This window comes from Myzus persicae, unplaced genomic scaffold (assembly GCF_001856785.1).
Source record: "Myzus persicae strain clone G006 unplaced genomic scaffold, MPER_G0061.0, whole genome shotgun sequence".
NCBI classification, from domain to species: domain Eukaryota; kingdom Metazoa; phylum Arthropoda; class Insecta; order Hemiptera; family Aphididae; genus Myzus; species Myzus persicae.
The window spans coordinates 82,326-101,928 of record NW_019103975.1 but is presented as its reverse complement, the minus strand read 5'-3'; the positions used below and the strand labels follow the sequence as shown (position 1 = coordinate 101,928).

General features: G+C 27.5%; 2 protein-coding genes across 2 annotated transcripts; both read left to right on the top strand.

Annotated features, from left to right (window-relative positions):
- Window positions 1-138: 138 nt before the first annotated feature.
- Window positions 139-6,424, top strand: LOC111037098. Its single transcript, XM_022319472.1, has 3 exons — window positions 139-160; window positions 4,150-4,642; window positions 5,374-6,424. Exon 2 carries the CDS (start codon window positions 4,327-4,329, stop codon window positions 4,636-4,638), a length of 312 nt encoding a protein of 103 aa, XP_022175164.1. The 5' UTR covers window positions 139-160; window positions 4,150-4,326; the 3' UTR covers window positions 4,639-4,642; window positions 5,374-6,424.
- Window positions 6,425-9,481: 3,057 nt separating this feature from the next.
- Window positions 9,482-19,044, top strand: LOC111037090 (RIB43A-like with coiled-coils protein 2). Its single transcript, XM_022319458.1, has 7 exons — window positions 9,482-9,828; window positions 11,019-11,159; window positions 13,739-13,902; window positions 13,982-14,222; window positions 15,807-16,037; window positions 17,209-17,315; window positions 18,780-19,044. The coding sequence occupies exons 1-7, from the start codon at window positions 9,706-9,708 to the stop codon at window positions 18,919-18,921; spliced, it is 1,149 nt and encodes a 382-aa protein (XP_022175150.1). The 5' UTR covers window positions 9,482-9,705; the 3' UTR covers window positions 18,922-19,044.
- The last annotated feature ends 559 nt before the right edge of the window (window positions 19,045-19,603 follow it).

Sequence of the window (19,603 nt, the reverse complement as noted above, 5' to 3'; positions counted from 1 at the left end):
GTGTAGTTATTTTTATAGAACATTTTGTTTAGAAATGATTTTTGTTTTTATAACAATTTAATTTGATTTTAGATTCTGAGTGGAGCTGATCGATGAATGTATTGATTTTACAATGAATTTTTTTTATTGTATCTGTCATCACCTTTTTGGACGCCAGAAGGTAAAAATACTTTGATTTTCTTCAACAGCATCTTTTTTGATAGGACAGCGAATCCAGTTGGTAACTTGAGGGTCAATACTAAAAAATTCCCAATAGTTTTCAAACGATTAATAAACGAAAAACTAAGGAAAACTAAAATTTTTACTCAAAATTGGTTTTTGACGAAATCGATTTTAGTTTTCGCCTTTTGGTGTAACTCTTAAAAAAAATGTATATAGATACAGACATTTTCTCTGTATATTTATATCTACATTTTTTATATACCATACAATTTTCAAGAATCGTGTTAAACTATTTATAGCCATATACAATTCTTGATTTTTTTTAAAAATGTATGTCTATAAAAAAATATTTACTTTTCCAAGAAACTTTAAAATGTATAATACAAGAGGCTCATAAGTCGTTATAAGTGGAAATTAAAAAAAAATCGTAGCATAGTTAAAAATAATTTTTAATGGGCATCTGAATTTCAATTTTTAAAAAAATTTCAAAAATGTTGCAAATTATTTTGAGTTAGAAATTCATAAAATTGTTTTTATTTATATCTAAGCTTTAAAATTTGAATACGAATTCGCCTTCAATTTTCTACATTTTCAAAGTTAAATGTTTACCGGAAAGTCAAATTATTTTTTTACGAGGGTTTGAATGTAGACATTGGATTGAATTATTCCTAAATTTACAAATTATCGATTTGAAATTAAAAAACAAATAACCATAGATATTTGAAATCCACTCAAAATGTTTGTTTTATCATTTCCTATACTAGAAAAATTTTTAAAATATTTTAACTGGTTTTGAGCTGTTTACGGAAATTTTCAATTTTCAATTGCTTTAGTTTTTTTCTGTAAATGTCAAAAAAATATTGTTTGTTTCGTCTAAATATTTTAAAATGTAATTCAAGGATCCAACAAAATCAAACTCAATTAAAATATATTAAACAATAAGAAATAACTTTTAGTAATTGGGTATAACAGTTTATATAAATATGTTAACATATTTAATGTCTATAAAACAATTTTTCCTCATTAAAAATACAAGGTTCTACATAAGTTGTTCTTTAAAAATAAAAAATAAATGACCGTAAATCATCAATAATTTGACATGTGAGAGTTTGAAGTTTGAATTTTAACAAAATTCGTCTAAAACGAAAATTTGCAAATTATTTTGAGTTAGAGAAATTTCTTTATATAGACACTTAATGTACAACAGAGTGACATCCACTTACTAGCTTTTTTATTTTATGTTTTATAGAAAAATATTGAAGTATGTAAATGGTAATACGAGTACCACGCAGTTTTAAATATAATTATAAAGGTTAAATATACTATATACTTTATAATTATATAATATTAAGTGATTTATTTGATAAGAAATTAATATGAAAAATGATAACGTTTTCATTCTTTACAACTTTTTGAAAAAAAAAATATGTGTTCATGAAAATGTACATCACTATAGTTATTACTTATATTCAAAGCATGGCTTATTTATGGCATTAAAAATATTATGATATTACATATGTATTTTATATTTTATTTCTGACAAATTCTCTTGAGAACTGCATCTTTAGACTCCTCGACTTTGATTAGTACCAGCTTGTATTGTCTTATTTTGTATTTAATTTGAGGTATATGAATAGTATGGAAAAATCTGCAAATTAATTATTGTATTTCCAATAATATGGTTTATTGATCGGAATTAAATCATTTTATGTATTTATTTATGTGGACAGATTAATGAAGTGATTAAACCAAACATTATCGTGAACAATTATTGAATTATATACCTGTAAAAATGGCAAAGTACCCGATGATCATTTTTACTTTTTCCACTTTCTTTGATCCTTTAAAATATAAATTAATAGCAATAATAACTATGATTAAAACAATACATTTTTATTATAAATATTCATTTCTGCAACTCATATTTTTTGTATTTAAGTTAATGTTACTTGAATAATCTTTATTTTATTTATCCTTACGAATTATATTTTTTTAAGTTTTTTTATTAAGATAACCACCCGCCATAGACTGATAATTATATTTATTTTTGTTCGATAAACATTATATGAAAAATCATATGTCATATCTGAGATTACATTAAATGGAATATTGAAAGCAATTAAAAACGTATGCTAAAAATCTATTTACTATTTTCTATGTTACAATACAAAAATATTACTTTATGTCATAATAAAGTGGTCATCAATTACACATTCCACCTAAATAACTTTTGAATGGTTTGAAAAAATAGTATGTTTGTAATAAATCCCTGGTATAGTAGTATGAGCTGATTAATACGTACGTTTCGCCAGCCCCCCCCCCCCCAAAAAAAAAGAAAATCTATAAACAAACTATGCAAATATTTAGCACGTAATTCGCACGACCTTCAAAAAATTCATTTCACAGTTCGTTTTATATGATTATCATCTAAAAATCTAAAATTGAAAATTGATTTTGTAGTCAAACAATTTTAAAATGTTCAACTTTTATAGCTAAGGGTTGAACATTTCAAACAAGGTTCCACGTAAGTAGGTTATTCTGTAACCAAAAAATCTAAAAACATATACGTACAATCTTGTTTTAGTTATTTTGTGTTCAAATATGTGGACGAAATTACATATTAAATAACCAAGATTAATGTTTTAAGTTATTTTGTTGTAAATTAAAAATATTATTCGGTATATACTGGTAGTATACTGGTGGGTCGTCAGTCAATTTTTGGTGGTTCGGGAACATTTATTTTAATTATATAGATTCCAAGAAATTTATGTTAGGTACCTCATTATAAAAAGTATATTTTAATTATATTAATTATATTTGTATTCATATTAACTATAAATCTATAAAAAAACTAAATATCGAATAAAAATGTATACATATTTATATAATACAAATTTTGTTTTTCTCAAATTGTTGAATAGTGAAACAATGTGGGTCGCGAAAGATTTTTCGAAGGAAATTTAGGTCACGGTATTAAAAAGATTGAGAACTACTGCTTTAAAGTATATTATTATATTTTATACACACGATGACTTTTCAAAAGTATTTTTTTTGGAATGAATTTTATCTACTGCGTAGTACTAAGGTTTACTCTATAAATTACCTACTTTCATAGTTTAATCACAATAATATCATCAAATATACTAAAATACTGTATATTATAAACTGACGGACCGTTTTCGCTCAGAATCATCTTTCGTATACAATGATTTTATATTGTATTGTCTTCAAATTTAATACTATCCATTACAGTTCCCATTAGGAACCTACTATACAGTAAAACGACATCTTTTTATTTTTTTTTAATTTACAATAAAAATTTTTTTTGGAAGTATTCAGTGGATTTGTTGTTGATTGGAAGTCTTAAATATTAAGGTGCTAAATATTCGTGCAGAATTGAGCATCAAGCATTATAATATGTTATATTCTTACAACCCGCTAGATATTTACCCATTTGTTTTCAAATTTTTATTATTTTATAAATAAACACATTATAATGTATGTGGTATAAATCATCTACATGACACTCGCTCAAACTTACGACTATTGTATGCGCTCGTTGATTCTACGCTTACCCTATCTAAGCTGAAAATGACTCAAAGATTATATACACCTCTTGGAGGTATTCAGTAAAATAAAACTTCATTGACACATAGTAAAATTGATTTTAAATTCTAATATTTATTATCAATGATAGTAGGTATATTTTGACAATATTCCTATTAAAAGGTATGAACATAAATGGACCAAATGTAAACATATTTATTTCAACCATAATAACCTAAATTTACCTATTATTAAAAATGGGTCACGCTCAGATGAGTTAAAACTTAAAAGGCTGCAAATCAAGTTCCATATGGAAGTATTGTATTAACAAATACATGCGCGTTTGATGCATTTGCGTCATTAATAATGGTGCCTATATATTTTTGTTTTTAATTTAACGCGATTAAAAATTGTTATTAATATATTCATTTCATATTTTAGGTTTCATACTGTGACAGCAATAAATATTCAGAGAAGATTGATTCTAGCAATAATGAATTTTTGAACTTTATTTCTAAAGTTGTAAAAAATGGAATAACATCTGGAACATACTCTGAACGTGCAGATTTAATAATAAATAAAATTAAACCTGCCATACAGCAGTTGGAATATGGTACCATGTTGATTAGTTGTGATACCACTATCACTAACACAGTAAACTCAATGTTTAAAGAGCTCCCGAAAGTAACAGAAGAAGCAACATGTTCTTTAAGCTGTAAATTAACAGTGAACTCTTTAAAACTAAAGAGTTATATATCATACCAGACGGAAAATAGGAAAATAAAAAACTTGGAAGATTTTCTCGACAACTGTCTTCAATCCGTACATTCAACATGCCAATACATGGAATCCGGACATATTTGTGAGGGAGTTAAAGAAATTATGTCACATGTATCTGATATGCATTTATTCATCGATGTTTTTTATTAGGAAGGTAAGAATTTTGACTGACATATCCAATCATTTCTTATTGATTAAGACTATAAAATTATTCTTCATGCTTTTAAAATCCTTAAAATATGCATTTATTAATGCCTTAAAAAATCACCTAATATACAATAAAATAAAATATGCATAATCACATAAATGTACTTCTAAAATATATATTTTAAAACTAAAACATTTTTACAGGTAATAGTATTCATTTTTTGTAAAAAATATGCAGTTGTGTGCAAATCAAATGTATTTATTAAATATATTTAAATTAATACTCATATATTGAAACGTCGTCTTGTTAAGCTTGTCTAAAAACAAAAATTTAATGTATCGATTTTTTATTTATTTTTCTATAATTCATTTAAAAAGAACTAATTTTCACTCAAATTAATAGTTGTGCTAATATAACATTGTGTGATTAAAATTAATAAAAGCGTTTCAAATTTTACCCATACATGTCCCGGAGGCGAAAAAATGACAGTTCTTATAAGTATTCCTACATAATTTTTGTTTTTTTTATCAATTTTAAGAAAAAACTAAAGCCTAGTTTAAAAATATAAGTAAAATATGCACTTGAAATGAAAATACAACAAAATATGCATTAACAATTGAACAATAGTTAAATATGCAAAGCATACAAAAATAAATAACTGTACACTCCTGGTATTTTGAAATGGATTCTATATCACTAAGCTATGTTTTAATAAAAAATGAACTGACACTTTTTAGGAGATGAAGTGGTTTCAAACAATCATAGTTCGTATACAACAGCGCAAGTTAAAATACGACTGTCTGAAATACCAAAACTGTTTGTATACAACTACATCACTTATGAATTAAGAGGAGTAGTCAGTTTTCAACCGGCACAATCAAAACTAAGAACATCATTTGGGCATTACAATGTATACGCTATTAAAGGAACTAAACATTGGCAATTGTTTGATGACCTCAAGAAAAAACCAATTCCAGTAAAGGAAAATAAAGAAGTTTCTTGTGAACTACTGGTTTATACTATTTAAAATAACTATGCCCAATATTTTTTTATGCATTGCTAAATTGTAATCATACCTTTTAACATACTTACTTTTTAATTACAGAATAAATAGCTGTTTCATTCAAATTTAATTTAAATACTATAATATTTAAGGCTTCCCCAGTTTACAGCAAATCTGCTAAATACTTACGAAAAAAAAAAGTAGTTTGAAAACAACTAGGTGGTAACTTGCAAATTTCAGATGATCATTATATAGAAGGAACTGTGAAATGAATTTTTTGAAGCCACGGGGGCTGGTGTGACGTTTCGCTGCCCCCCCCCCCCCGTGCATTTTTGATTTTTGGAGGGGAAGGAAGGTCGTGCGAATTCCCAAAATAGACTTGCGAATTACGTGCTAAATATTTGCATAGTCTGTTAATAGATTTTCTTTGGGGGGGGGGGGGGGGCTGGCGAAACGTACGTCTGATTAATCAGAGCCACCAGATGTCCAGATGTAACGAACCGATGAAACGATTCCGTATGGGAAAATTCTATGAAAATTAATTTTTGTATTTCCAATAATACGGTTTATTGGATGGTTTTAGACTTGAGAGTAAAAACACCTATCATCAATATTGTAGGAATGAAGTTAATCTGTATATGTAATGTATACTTAGTTTAAGAAAAATTATTTTAATAACTGCATTTTTGAACTCCTGGACTTTGATAAGTACCAGCTTTTATTATCTTCTTTTGTAGTTATTTTAAGGAGGATGAATAGCATGGAAAAATTCTATAAAAATTCTATTTGAATTATTCTCTATAAAGTATAGATAATCTAATATTATTATCTAGATTATATAAATAATTTAATTAAAAATGTAAAATTTTGAGTTAAATATTGTAATGTTTATATATTTATACTTGAAATAAATTTTATAGTTTCGATTTATAATATCATTGTTATACATAACAATACTAATAATATTAGACTTTTAGTTATGAGTGGAAAATGCGATGAAGAGTTACCTGCTATAACGACATATAACTCAATAAACTGTTGGGTTTCTGGCATATTTTTCCTTGGAAAATAACTATTTTGTGGCTATTGTACATTTTTACGAACCTCATTTTTGACATCCTGATTTCTCTGGTTTTTCCATACATTTTGGTTACACCAGAGGAAAGTAGAAGGAATGTCCAAATGATTATGTGGCCCAAACCTAATGTATCCGAAGCAGTATTTATTTTAAGAGAGTCTGTTAGTAATTTAACTGTCTAGATGCATTTGGTTATTGCTCAATTCGGTTACAGTAACATGGTGTTTTCTGTTTGATTAAGTCAAAGTTCTGAATTCAATCAAATACATTTTGTTAGAGTTATAAACAATAATTTATTTAGAATAATTATTTTAATGATTAAAAAAATTGTTCTTTTACCTGAAAAATGCACATAATTCGGGTTATTGTTTGCAAATTTGGCTTTTAACAAACAGTGAAACTGCTTTATATTATTATTTGTTATACGCTTTCGTCCGTGGACAGAAATGTTTGTTCCAATAATTCTTAACCAATATTTTCTTTAGTGTTGCCAATACTTACATTTTTTAATGGTATCATAATAGAAGGGTCACCAAAAATATTGGTGACTTTATAATAGATGAGGGTCGCAGGATAATCTTTATGATACATATAGTATCGGCAACGCTGATTTTTTTCAATTTTGGTAATTTATAATATACAAGTTTAAGAAATATTTTAATTTAATTTTAAATTATTAATTTATAGTATTATAACTTATTATTTTATTGATAAGATATTATTTTATGCATAGATTAATTGAAAATGAATGGTTATTTTATTTAAAAACACAAAATATAGTTGATTGATACAAAATATATTTTAATCATGAAGTGTAAGAAAAATCCTTACGCTATAACTTTTTCCCTCTCAAACTTATACGTATAAATTAAGCAAAAGGTTTATATATTTACATTATGTAGTACATGTATTTAATTATTAAATAAAACGTGCAATTATCTAAGGTCAATTACTCTCAATCTTCGCCAAGTGCACTGTGATAGCTAGGTACCTACGTGTGTTTAATCATTATTTATAACTTCATTGGGTTCAATCTTATCGCCGTAGAGTTTTATATAATATGTACCTGCAAGATGCTATTATTTTTATATTATTCTAGCTCCTGCACATCACATAGGACTTAGTGCCGCAGAACAGCTAGTAGTTTTTCGAAAAAAAAAATCGTAATTAAGAAATTGCGGTGTCTGTATATATCATTTTTAAGATAGCACGATAATATATATATGCTATACTTAAATTCGAAAGTAGATTCTCGGCAACTACTTGCAGCAGCTTATCTTTCCCGTTAATGGGTTTATATTGCCCACTCTATGGACAACACTACATCTGTCGCAGGAGTATAGTATCTTGACCACACAGGATTATACATTTATACATTTGTTGCAGTTGCAATTTCCTTTTTTTCCGATGCTTTAAAAATTTATAAGAGCATTTCAAGTTGAAATTTGTACAACATTGGATATTCTCTCGATTTCTCATGGAATGATTTTCTTATTTTATTGTAGGTAATTGGTAATTCAGAAACAAATGACAGAAGATACTTGAAATTTCCAACATATGTTTATAGTATCATTTTCTATACTTGATAACATTTTCAAATGATTTTGACTTGTTTTGAGCTGTTAACGGATATTTTCAATTTTAAATTATTTTAGTTTTTTTTTTCTATAAATGTCCATGAAATTTCGTTCGTTGGGTCAAAAAGCTCGAAAATGTAATACAAGGGTCTTGGTATATTGTCACAATAGAAGTTGAAAAACATTAAAAATACCTGGGCACAATTTAATTACAAGCATTTAAATTTTAAAATTCAAATGTTGACAACATTTATTAAATTAAAAATATAAAATGTAAAAGATGTTAAACTTTTTTGGTTGCACTTAAGTAACTCATTCTGTAACCAAAAAATCTAAAAATTATGTAAACGCTTTATTTTAACCAAGAACAACAATTTTAGTTATTTTTCTGTAATTTAAAAATATTCGTTTGTTAATGAAACTTATAAAGCATATTATTATTTTTTATACACTCAATAACTTTTCAAATGTCATTTTTTTGGCAAAAATGAATTTAACCTACTGTAGTTATAATGCCTAATAGTAAAATAAATGACCTCAACCAGAATAATTTTATCATAAAATATACTAATTAACATTATAGGCTGACATACCGTCTTTGCTAAAAATCGATGAATAGAATATGATTTTACATCACAGCAACATCCACTTAGCAGCTTTTTGTATTTCGATTCTATACATGTATTATGCGCCTAATAGGCACTGCCAATACCACGAAACGAATTCATATCGAATCATTCAAATTAGATTTTAAATATTCAGCTTCCCAAGAAATATGAAATTCAGTTCCGAACCCTGTTTATGAATAACTTAAAAAATACTTACTTCCAAAAAATATTTTTGCTTAGTTTTTTTTTTAAACCATACATTTATTTATTTATTATATTATTATGTACTGTTATATATTAAAAATAACATACGGCGTGGACATACAGATCATAATATATTCATATATCATTATTTATGTATTTATCGATAATTATCAATAACCCTAATACCCAAAATACCAACATGTGTTTTTTGTTGACTTAGATTTTGTGATGCATTTAGAGTCTTGACAATATTATTCAATATGCATGTTTATAAATATAATACACATAACACATACCTAGGTATTATTAGTTATTAAATTAAGACTGAAAAATGTAATTTTAATAGTTTGTTTATTGAAATTAATATATGATATGTTAATGGCAATTATTATTATTTGATATGCGATTTGTTGCTATGTGGAAGTTACTTCGATATAACTACGTTTTCGTGTTGTCAAGTCGACGCGTCGTGTCGTCGTATGTTTTGTGTACCTACAAAATAGTTACTCTGTATTTGTTGAATAAGAATACAAACTATACTTACTTATTCATTTTGCTCTTGAAGTAACCATCGTACATATTATAATATTTATAAAAAAATGGCGAATATAGGAAAACCATCGGCAAAAGATCATGCAGAAGTGGCTAAACATGTGAAAGCAAGACTTTTTGATGAAGAACGAAAAAAACGAATTTTCAATCCAACCATTAGAACTATTGGTGTGAGTAACTATAATTAACTATATAGATAGTATAATAATAATAATAATATATAACTACCTACATCTTAATTCTTAATTCTCTTATTTTTTGACTCTAATTACTTAGTATCTTGCTGTTTGGGCCCTAGAACGCATAACACACATTACGCACTACCATAAATTTGTTATAATTTATTATTTTTAGCCAATGGCCTGTATCTGCCGCCGTTCGCCGACCGGTCTCACTCACGACACACCTAATCACCTTTTTAAATTATTGTTTCAATTTTGAATGTATTAAATGTGTCTTGTACTCTTGTAAATCATATAATTTTATAGTAGATTACGTAGATATGTACGAGGCTTATCGGCCTCTCGAGTTTAGTAGTATTTGCCCGGCGAACCCGACTACTACACCACAACTGTAGTCGTTGAATCTATTAAATTATTATTATTTCGATTTTATAAATATATAATATAGTAGAATATTCTTTATTAATTTTCTTACCAGGTGCGAGTGGAAGGTATTACACTGATTTTCGGGTCGTAAATAAACTCTCCTTAAAAACGTTCAAGACGACCGCGAATAAAATACTGGCACATAATAATCAAAACAAAAGTCACTTTACTTTTTTATCCTAACATATTGACCATAATAAAATAATAAAGTTTCCAAATAATAATCACAGAGGTGACAATTTAGAAACTATTAATATAACATTTTGCCGTTCAACAAAAAGTTGAAATTTAGGTAATAACACCGTATAACTTGGCTAGACAAAGAATTGTTATGCGAAATTCCTTTCGTATCTTTAAACATATTTACGGCGTTTATGATTATAGTAAGTGTAAGATGCGTACCTTAGATCCTTACTTAGTACTTCTAATTTTTTTGGTACCCACGGAGTTTTCAAAGAAAGATAATTTAGTTCATAGCCTATTCAATATTTCAATGACGGTTATTTCAGGATATTTTTTCTACAAATATTGTGTAAAACTGATAAACCTATCTAATTCATTAAAAAAAATGTAATTTCGATTTACGAAACTTTTGCTTAGCGCGGCAGTATCCTGCAGCTATTCCGTCATTATTCTAGGTTTCTAGATGTTAGTTGTGGTGTCCAGCATACTGACGCTGTGTGCTCCTTCAGGTCCGTACACTTGCACTGATTCGATTTTTAAATGATTGTATACATTTTATTTACGATTAGATCGACAAAGAAGCCCTTGATAAACAAGTCCAAGAAAAGAAAATACTTCGAGACCAAGAACAAGCAAAACATCAAGCGTTTTCAAACAAATTATTACAAGATTGTGCCACATCGTTGCAACTGGACGAACAAAACAGAAAAGTAGGTAATACCATGTCGCTATACGATATTTTAAGTTTTTTAAGATAATTAAATACATAAAGTAACAATGCAGTAAGCCAGTAACTACTAAAGTTTCTAATTTCAAAAAAATATATATAGTGGAACCTCTATAACTCAAATCGGTAGGGGGCGAAAAAAAAATTCGAGTTATCGAAATTTAGAATTACAGAAAACCTCGATAACTAGAATCGGCTACACAATTTTTTCACTTGAAAACACAATTATGTAGGTTCTTCATTTTATAATTTTATTTATTCAAGTACATATTTACTAATAAATGTATAATGTATGTAGGTATGTATATTGTATTAAAATCAAAAAAAAAGTATTCTATAAAAAAGTATAAAGTAATAAATATGTATGTATAGTATTGTAGTATGTATACATTGTATGTAAAAAAGAAAATACAATGTAATAAATAAAGTAGAACTATTTTTTAAAGAAATCAGATATTCTTAATTGTTTTTAATTGTTTGACTTATCTGTAAAGTTTTCAATAACGTTTAGCGCGGAAAAAAATCTCGTCTCCAATTTAATATGTACATATATATTAATATAAATTCAAGTTATAAGCCAAAATTTGTCTGAAAATATTTCGACTTATAGAGAAATTCGAGTTAGCGAAATTTGAATTATCGAGAAAATTTATCACACATATCATATATTGCAATTTGTAAGGCCAAGCCATTGCTTCGAATTATCGAAAATTCGACTTATAGAGGTTCGAGTTATCGAGGTTCCACTGTATGTATAAACTGGGGAGGATTTTTAAATTTGAAAAAATTGACTAAGTATATTTGAAAAATCCAAAATCAAGATTTGAATAAATTCGTTATTAAAGGAAAAAATTGGAGCGAGCATATGCTTGGTGAATTGCCCTTTACAATAATATATTAAGGTAGCATAATTATTACTGCAGTGATTTTATATCAAATCATGTAGAGTTGCAGATGATATAGATAGGTAGGCACACATGTTTTTCTTCAATTATATAATTTGTAAAATTTAGCTCTTGCAACAATTTCATCTTTGTCCTAAATATTGTATGAAAAAAACGAAAGTACACACAAAATGCAACATGCAGTAAGTGTACAACACTTTCGCATCTACTTTGTATTAAAATTTCTAATGGTTCATGTGTACCTATTCCGTGCAGGTACAATGATTGCTGTTCAAATATTAAACCGGTGAGTTTTAGTACAAAAATATTTCTCACAGAAAAACTTACGCCTTGTAGAGTAATCGGATTATCTTAATTTTTTTTTTTTATTGTAAAAAATATTTTGGAGGTTGGATCAAAGCCTGATTTTCAAAATTATAGTTATAGAAACTAAAATATGCATTTAAATAATGCAAAATATTAGTTATTTTTCGAACTTTTTTTTTTATCACTATTTAAAGAAAAATGAAAATTCTGTGCTTTGATCCGGCTTGAAACGAATTCTCAAAAAAAATCTCAAATCTGACATATTATCAATGAGGAGTGGGAGTTTTTTCTGTGAAGTCATTTTTTTTGATATAATATTATACACCTTATTAACCCCCTCTCGTAATAGGTATTGGGCAGTAGACACAAGAGTATTATAATTTAGGTAAAAACTAAAATATAATTTTCAAATTTTATTGAATCATAGGAAGTTGGGAAAATCGGCTCTAATACACATTGAATATTATGATATAATAATAATAGTACCCATAGGTGTGATTTTTTTGATTTTTTTTGATTTATTTTGTACCACTTTCCTATCATATATTTTGTGGTATCTATACCTATATAATATAGTAATTTGGAAAGACTGCGATAACCATACATACCATCTGACCGAATAATAACGTTTAATGTTCAAACCACAGTTATAGATAATCTATACAACTTTAAAACTGCAGAATACCGAATGAAATAACAATACAATATTGCTTGATTTTTTTTTTATAGACTTTCTAATTTTATTTTTGTGTGTATTTTTTTTAACTCCTGATCTATATTACTTATTTTTATGTGATTAATTCAAGGGCCTTCAAAGCCTCAAAATGTCCTAATTTTCGTACAAATTTTAATTTTTCTCCAATTTCTTTTTCTAATTTATTTGTTATTTTGCTTTCCAAACATGCACAGTGTACATATGTTAGAAAAAATTTCTGTGCGTTCGAAAATGTAATATCTGCAGGTGCATGATTTCATTCAGTGAGTTATTTTAAATTAAAATTGCTAGTAAAAATTGGAATGTTATCAGTTTTGCTACTCATGTCTTGTGCTCCAACGTATTTTCATAAATGCACCCAACTTGCTAATTTTCAGGTGAATTTTTCATACTTCCTCCAAACCTGTTAAGCCATCGTACTCATTAACAACTTAGTGTCACAGTTGTTGAAATTGATTGGAAATAAATAACATTTTTAAAAAAATGGGTGGGGGCTGGCAAAATAAAATGAATTTAAGAGGTATTTTATGTAAATATTTAAATTATTATCAAACTACTTATATAGTTGCATCCATTATTTATTCAGGAAGTTATATTATGTACCTAAATTTTATGTAAATGTAACTATATGTTTAGAAACAAAAGGAAATAGATCTAGAGATCCTAGAGTTCAGAAAAAAATATCAAGCTCCTGAAACACGGAGGGAGTACGACATATACGACCCACTACAATGCAGAAAAGGTCAACCAAGTCGCATCGGTGACGATGACCCGAGAATCACATTATCGTCGGTTCAACGGTACTTAAAATAATATATACATAATGACACAAACAAATATCATATTTTAATGCTTATGATAACAATATTTATTATTAAGATTTGAAGGTGAAGAGGGCACAACGAAAGAACAAAAAGCGGAACAAATAAAACAACAGCGTGTATGGTTAGAAATGCAAATACGTGAAAAAAATATGACTCGAGAAGAGAATAAAAACGTAGAACGTACTTGGCAAGAAACCGAACACACGACAGTTCAACGAGCAATGGCACTTGCATCGCTGGAAAATGAGTGTAAAAGAAAATTGATAGAAGCAAATAACCGATACAACCAAGCCTTAGTGAGTATTCCTCAAATTCAATAACAACAACGCGTCTCTAGAACAATACTGCCACAATTCAAAATTAGTCAATTTTGAGTTACTACTGCTTTTCGAATAGTAAAAAAAATAGCTCTATGCAATGTGAGACTGCCACATTCAATATATTTTTCATTTAATCACTAAAAATATGTGTCATTTTTGAATGAAATAATTTTTAACTAATTTTCAATGCAAGTGGTCCATATTTATTTTATGACAGTACCACCTTATACCTCTACGTATTTTAATTCATCCAGTTAATCACTAAAGTCAAAATTCAAGACTGCCATTTTTCGATTTGTAGTTTTTTTCCTCTAAATAAAAACTAATTAACGTGTGATAATGTTGATTAGTGCGTAACAGTAATATTTTGAGTTGTGGCGGCGGTATTGCTTTTTATATTAATTGTGAAATTGCAACCATAAATATAAATGTTTTACTGCCACATTTCAAAATATGGTGAACTCGAAAAATTGTAGAAGGCCATAATAAGTCTAACTTTATGGAATTTAATTAATTAAATTATTATAATATTTGTATGTGCTTATTCTCTTTGTTTTCATTTTTTTCTGTATTTTTTTCTTTAGATATGTCAGCTTGTTGTCTCATATCTCATATGTTTCGTATCGTCACCGATGTTTGTTTTTATACTCTTTCGTATTTTTGTTCGGCCAACGTCATTTTGCTTTTTCTTACCTTTTTTACGGTCAAAATTATATTTTCGGTATTACAGCGGCGAAGAACTCTTTTGTGTGCTACCGCAGCCGTGATACCCATGTACCAATACGTGTTTCTCAATAAATCGATATGCTGCCATTAAGTGAGTTGTTTTCCTTTATATAATATATGCGAGGTATTGTATCCACATCTTCAGCGTACGTCTCAACGTTGAGTTTCCGCGATCGGCATTGAGTCGAATGCTGGGTCTCCTTGCGACCATCCGGTGTCAACCTCCACTTCGAAGTGTTTGCCCGGTCCGCGTAAGTCCGTAGTGGGTTGGGTGAGCGGCCACCACGGTCGTCCAACTGCATCTTTCACCAGCAAGCCACTGCCTTAAACTTAAGCTAGTTTTTAAGAATTATCAACCCTGCTTGTGTACTCTCTACGAACATTGCACCAGACCGATCGGATCGTAAAGAAAATCCCCCCCTTCTACTTAAGCTGCATCACCCTGCTCCTATATTCATTCCAAACAGCCAACAGTCGTCGTTGTGACAGTTTGCAAACAATCCGTTGGTCAGGCGCGTTTGTGAAGTTGCCTACTCGAAAACTAGTAGGCGTTAAATAGCACTCAGTGCATATAAATTAGCCTTGGTTCCACCGAGTGTTTTTTTTCGATCAGCCCTCTGTGTCGGGCACATACATCTGGAAAAGAATTTTGCAAGTATTCAAGTTTTTAAACGCATGAGTAACGAACTCTTTAAAATATCTTAGATGTAAACTTCAAATCGGGAAATCTCGAAAACCATACATTTTGAGTTGTGGTAGTCTTCTTCTAGAGGTGTGACAAGCTCAACCGATGAAATGAACACTAAATGATTATAATATTTTGTTCAAATTTAGGCGTCCGAGCAAAAAATGAACAAAAGTATTATAGAAGCCGAGAGCAACGAAGACAAAATGGCAGAAGTGTACAACGCGATCACTGGAGACTTTTTGACGGAAAATCCTGAACTCGCATTCAGCAGTGCTTTAGGGCCAGGAAAAATATCAACATCGCTCTACAAAGGATTAACGCCGGCTATGAAACAAGCGATATACGACGAACAAGCAAATCAAAGAGCAGAGCTTAAGGTATACAATTATTTCGTACAATATTAAAAATAGATTAAAATTACTTATGATCAGGGTTATGATGTTTATAACTTTTTCATTTTTTTTTTGTTTGCACATTGTAGACTAAGTTATAAATTTGTTTTGTATCTCATAGAATTATTTACATTAAATTGTATTTTACATATTTAGGGATTTTTAAGAATAAATGCATATTTTGATAAAAAAAAAATACATAAATGTACCTATTTTAAATCAGAGAAACTAAAACTAAAAATTAACTAATATGATATTATATTTACTTAAAGGTAGCTAGGTGGAAATTGTTGGCTTCACAGCTAACGTATAAAAAAAAGAAAAAAAAATTATAAACGAGAAAATATGAAATGTTTAGTTTTTAAAACCCTTATTATTACCAGCTACTACCTAGGTATACGCTTATTAATGATTTTTTTACGACAGATAATCGCGATTGAGTGGTTAGGTTAGTATGTCTATAGTGATTTAACGCTATAATATTTTTAATTGTGTACCTATAGTGTATGGCGGTGAAACAGTTTGACTGCAGTGTTACCGAATTATTTTAGTTTTATATTACTTTTTATTCTCACTAAATAAATGTACGAAATTAAAAGTTCCAATGCTGTTTGACTACACAAAGTTGTTGTAAAGTTTGGGGAGAATGTATTCAATAGATTTTTTAGTGCTAAAGTACATATGTGGAGTACAAATTATATCTGAAAACATTTATACTATACGATATATTGTTTGTGCAAAGTTCATATATTTTTGAATTTTAGTGTTTCTATACTAATTAAGTCTATTTATATTTTTATTTAATAACAACATTTTAAAATGTCATTTTTTAATTTCTTTTAGGGCATAATTTTATGTTGATTAAAAATAGTTGCTTGCATTGTTTAGTGTTGACAAGGTCATAATACACTTCTTAACCTTACTAATGATCAACATAATATTATTATTCATTTCAAAACAATAATAACTGAATAAAACCCGCCTTTGCTCGTGTTAAATCAATCTCTAAAATGTTCGTCAAAAAATCAATCGAGTAGTTTTTGAGTGCATAAATTACAAACATATGTATGTTAACACACCAATTAACATGAGTTTTATACAATAATCAACAAATAAACACATAATACTTAATAAAATTGATTTCATATAATTTCAGAAACGAAAAGAGGCATACGATAAACAAGAAAAAGATTGGGCTGAACTTTTAAATATACTGGCCAGATGCGGCACACTCAGTGATCAAGAAATGCAACAGAAAAAAAGGTGAATAATGCATTATAAGTACCTACACTTCTAAAAGTATTTAGTTTTCATAGTAAAACGAAAATGTGTGGTTACAATCCAAACCTGATAATGCCATCATAAAATTAAGTTAAAACTTGTTATTGCCCATGTTTTAAGTATGGAATGGAATAAAAATTAGCTCAAAAATACGTTACTGATATCGGGATATCATACAATCAATTTTTACGTATTTGAACGAACACTGAATTTGACACTATATTTAATTCTTAAAATTAAAAAATATTTAATTCATTGTTTTTGGCATTTTTTTGTAACACACTAAAAACATATCACTGTAGTATCATTCTTGCTACGAATTGTTCATGTCAAAATGTGCTATATTGACATTTTGGCACAAGAGATTTTGTTCAATTGCTCAAATATAGTTTTAAATTAAGCTGACACTGAGTAAAAAAATTATGATTTTCAATCTGAAAGAAACAAAAAATGGCAATGGCACATTTTGGATTGTAGGTAACCACACAAATGTGTCACTATTTGAAAACAAATTTATGGAAATTAATATTTTTAAATAAAATAGAATAGTTGAAGTATGATTGGTGACTCGTAAGATATTCATAATAATATTTCAAGTATGATTATAAATTATAATTAACATAACCTATTATTAATTACAATATTATAAATCGATTTTTTTCATACGCGTGATAAACATTGCATTATGATTTTATAATAAATAATATAAATTCAACTGTATGAATGTATTTATAAATGTATACAAATTTAATTCAACAGCAAGACACGTGTACTTAACTATTAATTATTCTAAACACAAATGTATAAGTACCTATTTTTGCATATTTCAGATATAAATTAACAGGTTTTTTTATGTTTAATACCTTATTTGGGAGAACAATTTTTGATTTTGGCAAATTTGATACTTAATATATAAATGCTATAATTAATTTTACAAACATTTTCTCAAAAAATATTAGAATATAGTAATAAATCTGAATATTCTATTTGTATTCCTCACACCTAGGTACCTATACCTACATTTTCCATGCATAATTTTTATAATATATTTAACATAATATTTATTTTATTACCTTTCAAGCCATATATTTGTTAAACTGTGAATTTATATTTGGTTAACTTACTTCATACATTTTTTTTACGCATATTTCATGTTTTTTTTATAAGAAAATTAATTTTATAGTCCTAAGGACTTTAGAAATAATTCCACACCTTCTTTATATTTGTTTTTATTTATTTATTGATTATTTTTTTTATATATTTAAAAAAAAATACCTACCATATAACTGACAAATTAAACGGTTTTTCAAATTTATTTCATTACGTACAATTAATGGTTTATATGTGTTTTGATGATTTATTGATTAAATTATCTAAACATCAATATACAACATTTGACTGAACGCTTTAAATTACAAATAATATTTTTTATGTATATACTTTTAGAAACGTGGAAGATGAAATAAAGGATTTCAACTTAGTTCTAGCTAATGAACAGACAAATAAACAAGAGTTTTTGAATAACGTTTTGTACAGAACTAAAGCTTCAAATGAATTTTTTGATCAGTTTAATAAAACCACTCGCTAATATTATATACTCGTCAGGTGGAAAATTATTCTTTGGGTATCTCGCAATGTATCTGTAAAAAAATTTGTAGTTATGTTTATAATTAAATTCAACATGTTTACAAAAAATATCAGAATATTATAACTTGTGAAATATGAATAGATTGTAAAATATTATGAAACATTGAATGCTGGTAAATATTAATAAATATAATAAATAAATAATATATATAATTATAAAATATTAACAATTTGGCACTCAAGTAAAATATGAACACAATTTTGAAACAGTCTACAATTGCTTTCTCCGTTTTCTATCTTTTAAATTCAAAGTTGAATGCCAACGATATACCTTCTCATACGTAATTAGAATGGTATATTATTATTAGGGCTCGGATTTATATGTAAATACATATTTTTACTGTGATTTGATAAATTAATTTAGGTAATTGATAAATTCGTTTCAAGGGATTTCCAATAAAATGAACTATATTTTATTTTACATATTTTTACATATTTTGCCATAAGTACATGTTTTTACATATTTCTCAATAATTCCATTTTTCCTACATATTTCGATAATTTGTTCATTTACGATTTATTATTTATTAATACAGACTTGCCCATGTTTAAAAAAGTACAAAATAATACTGTAGAACTTTCTCCTTCAGACATAGTCAACATGCAATATTGTCCTATAACAT

Coding starts and splice junctions, on each gene's coding strand:
- LOC111037098 (XM_022319472.1), top strand. CDS start 4,327: ATGTTGATTAGTTGTGATACCACTATCACTAACACAGTAAACTCAATG.
- LOC111037090 (XM_022319458.1), top strand. CDS start 9,706: ATGGCGAATATAGGAAAACCATCGGCAAAAGATCATGCAGAAGTGGCT. Junction 9,829..11,018: donor CAACCATTAGAACTATTGGT/GTGAGTAACTAT, acceptor ATTTACGATTAG/ATCGACAAAGAAGCCCTTGA. Junction 11,160..13,738: donor TGGACGAACAAAACAGAAAA/GTAGGTAATACC, acceptor CTATATGTTTAG/AAACAAAAGGAAATAGATCT.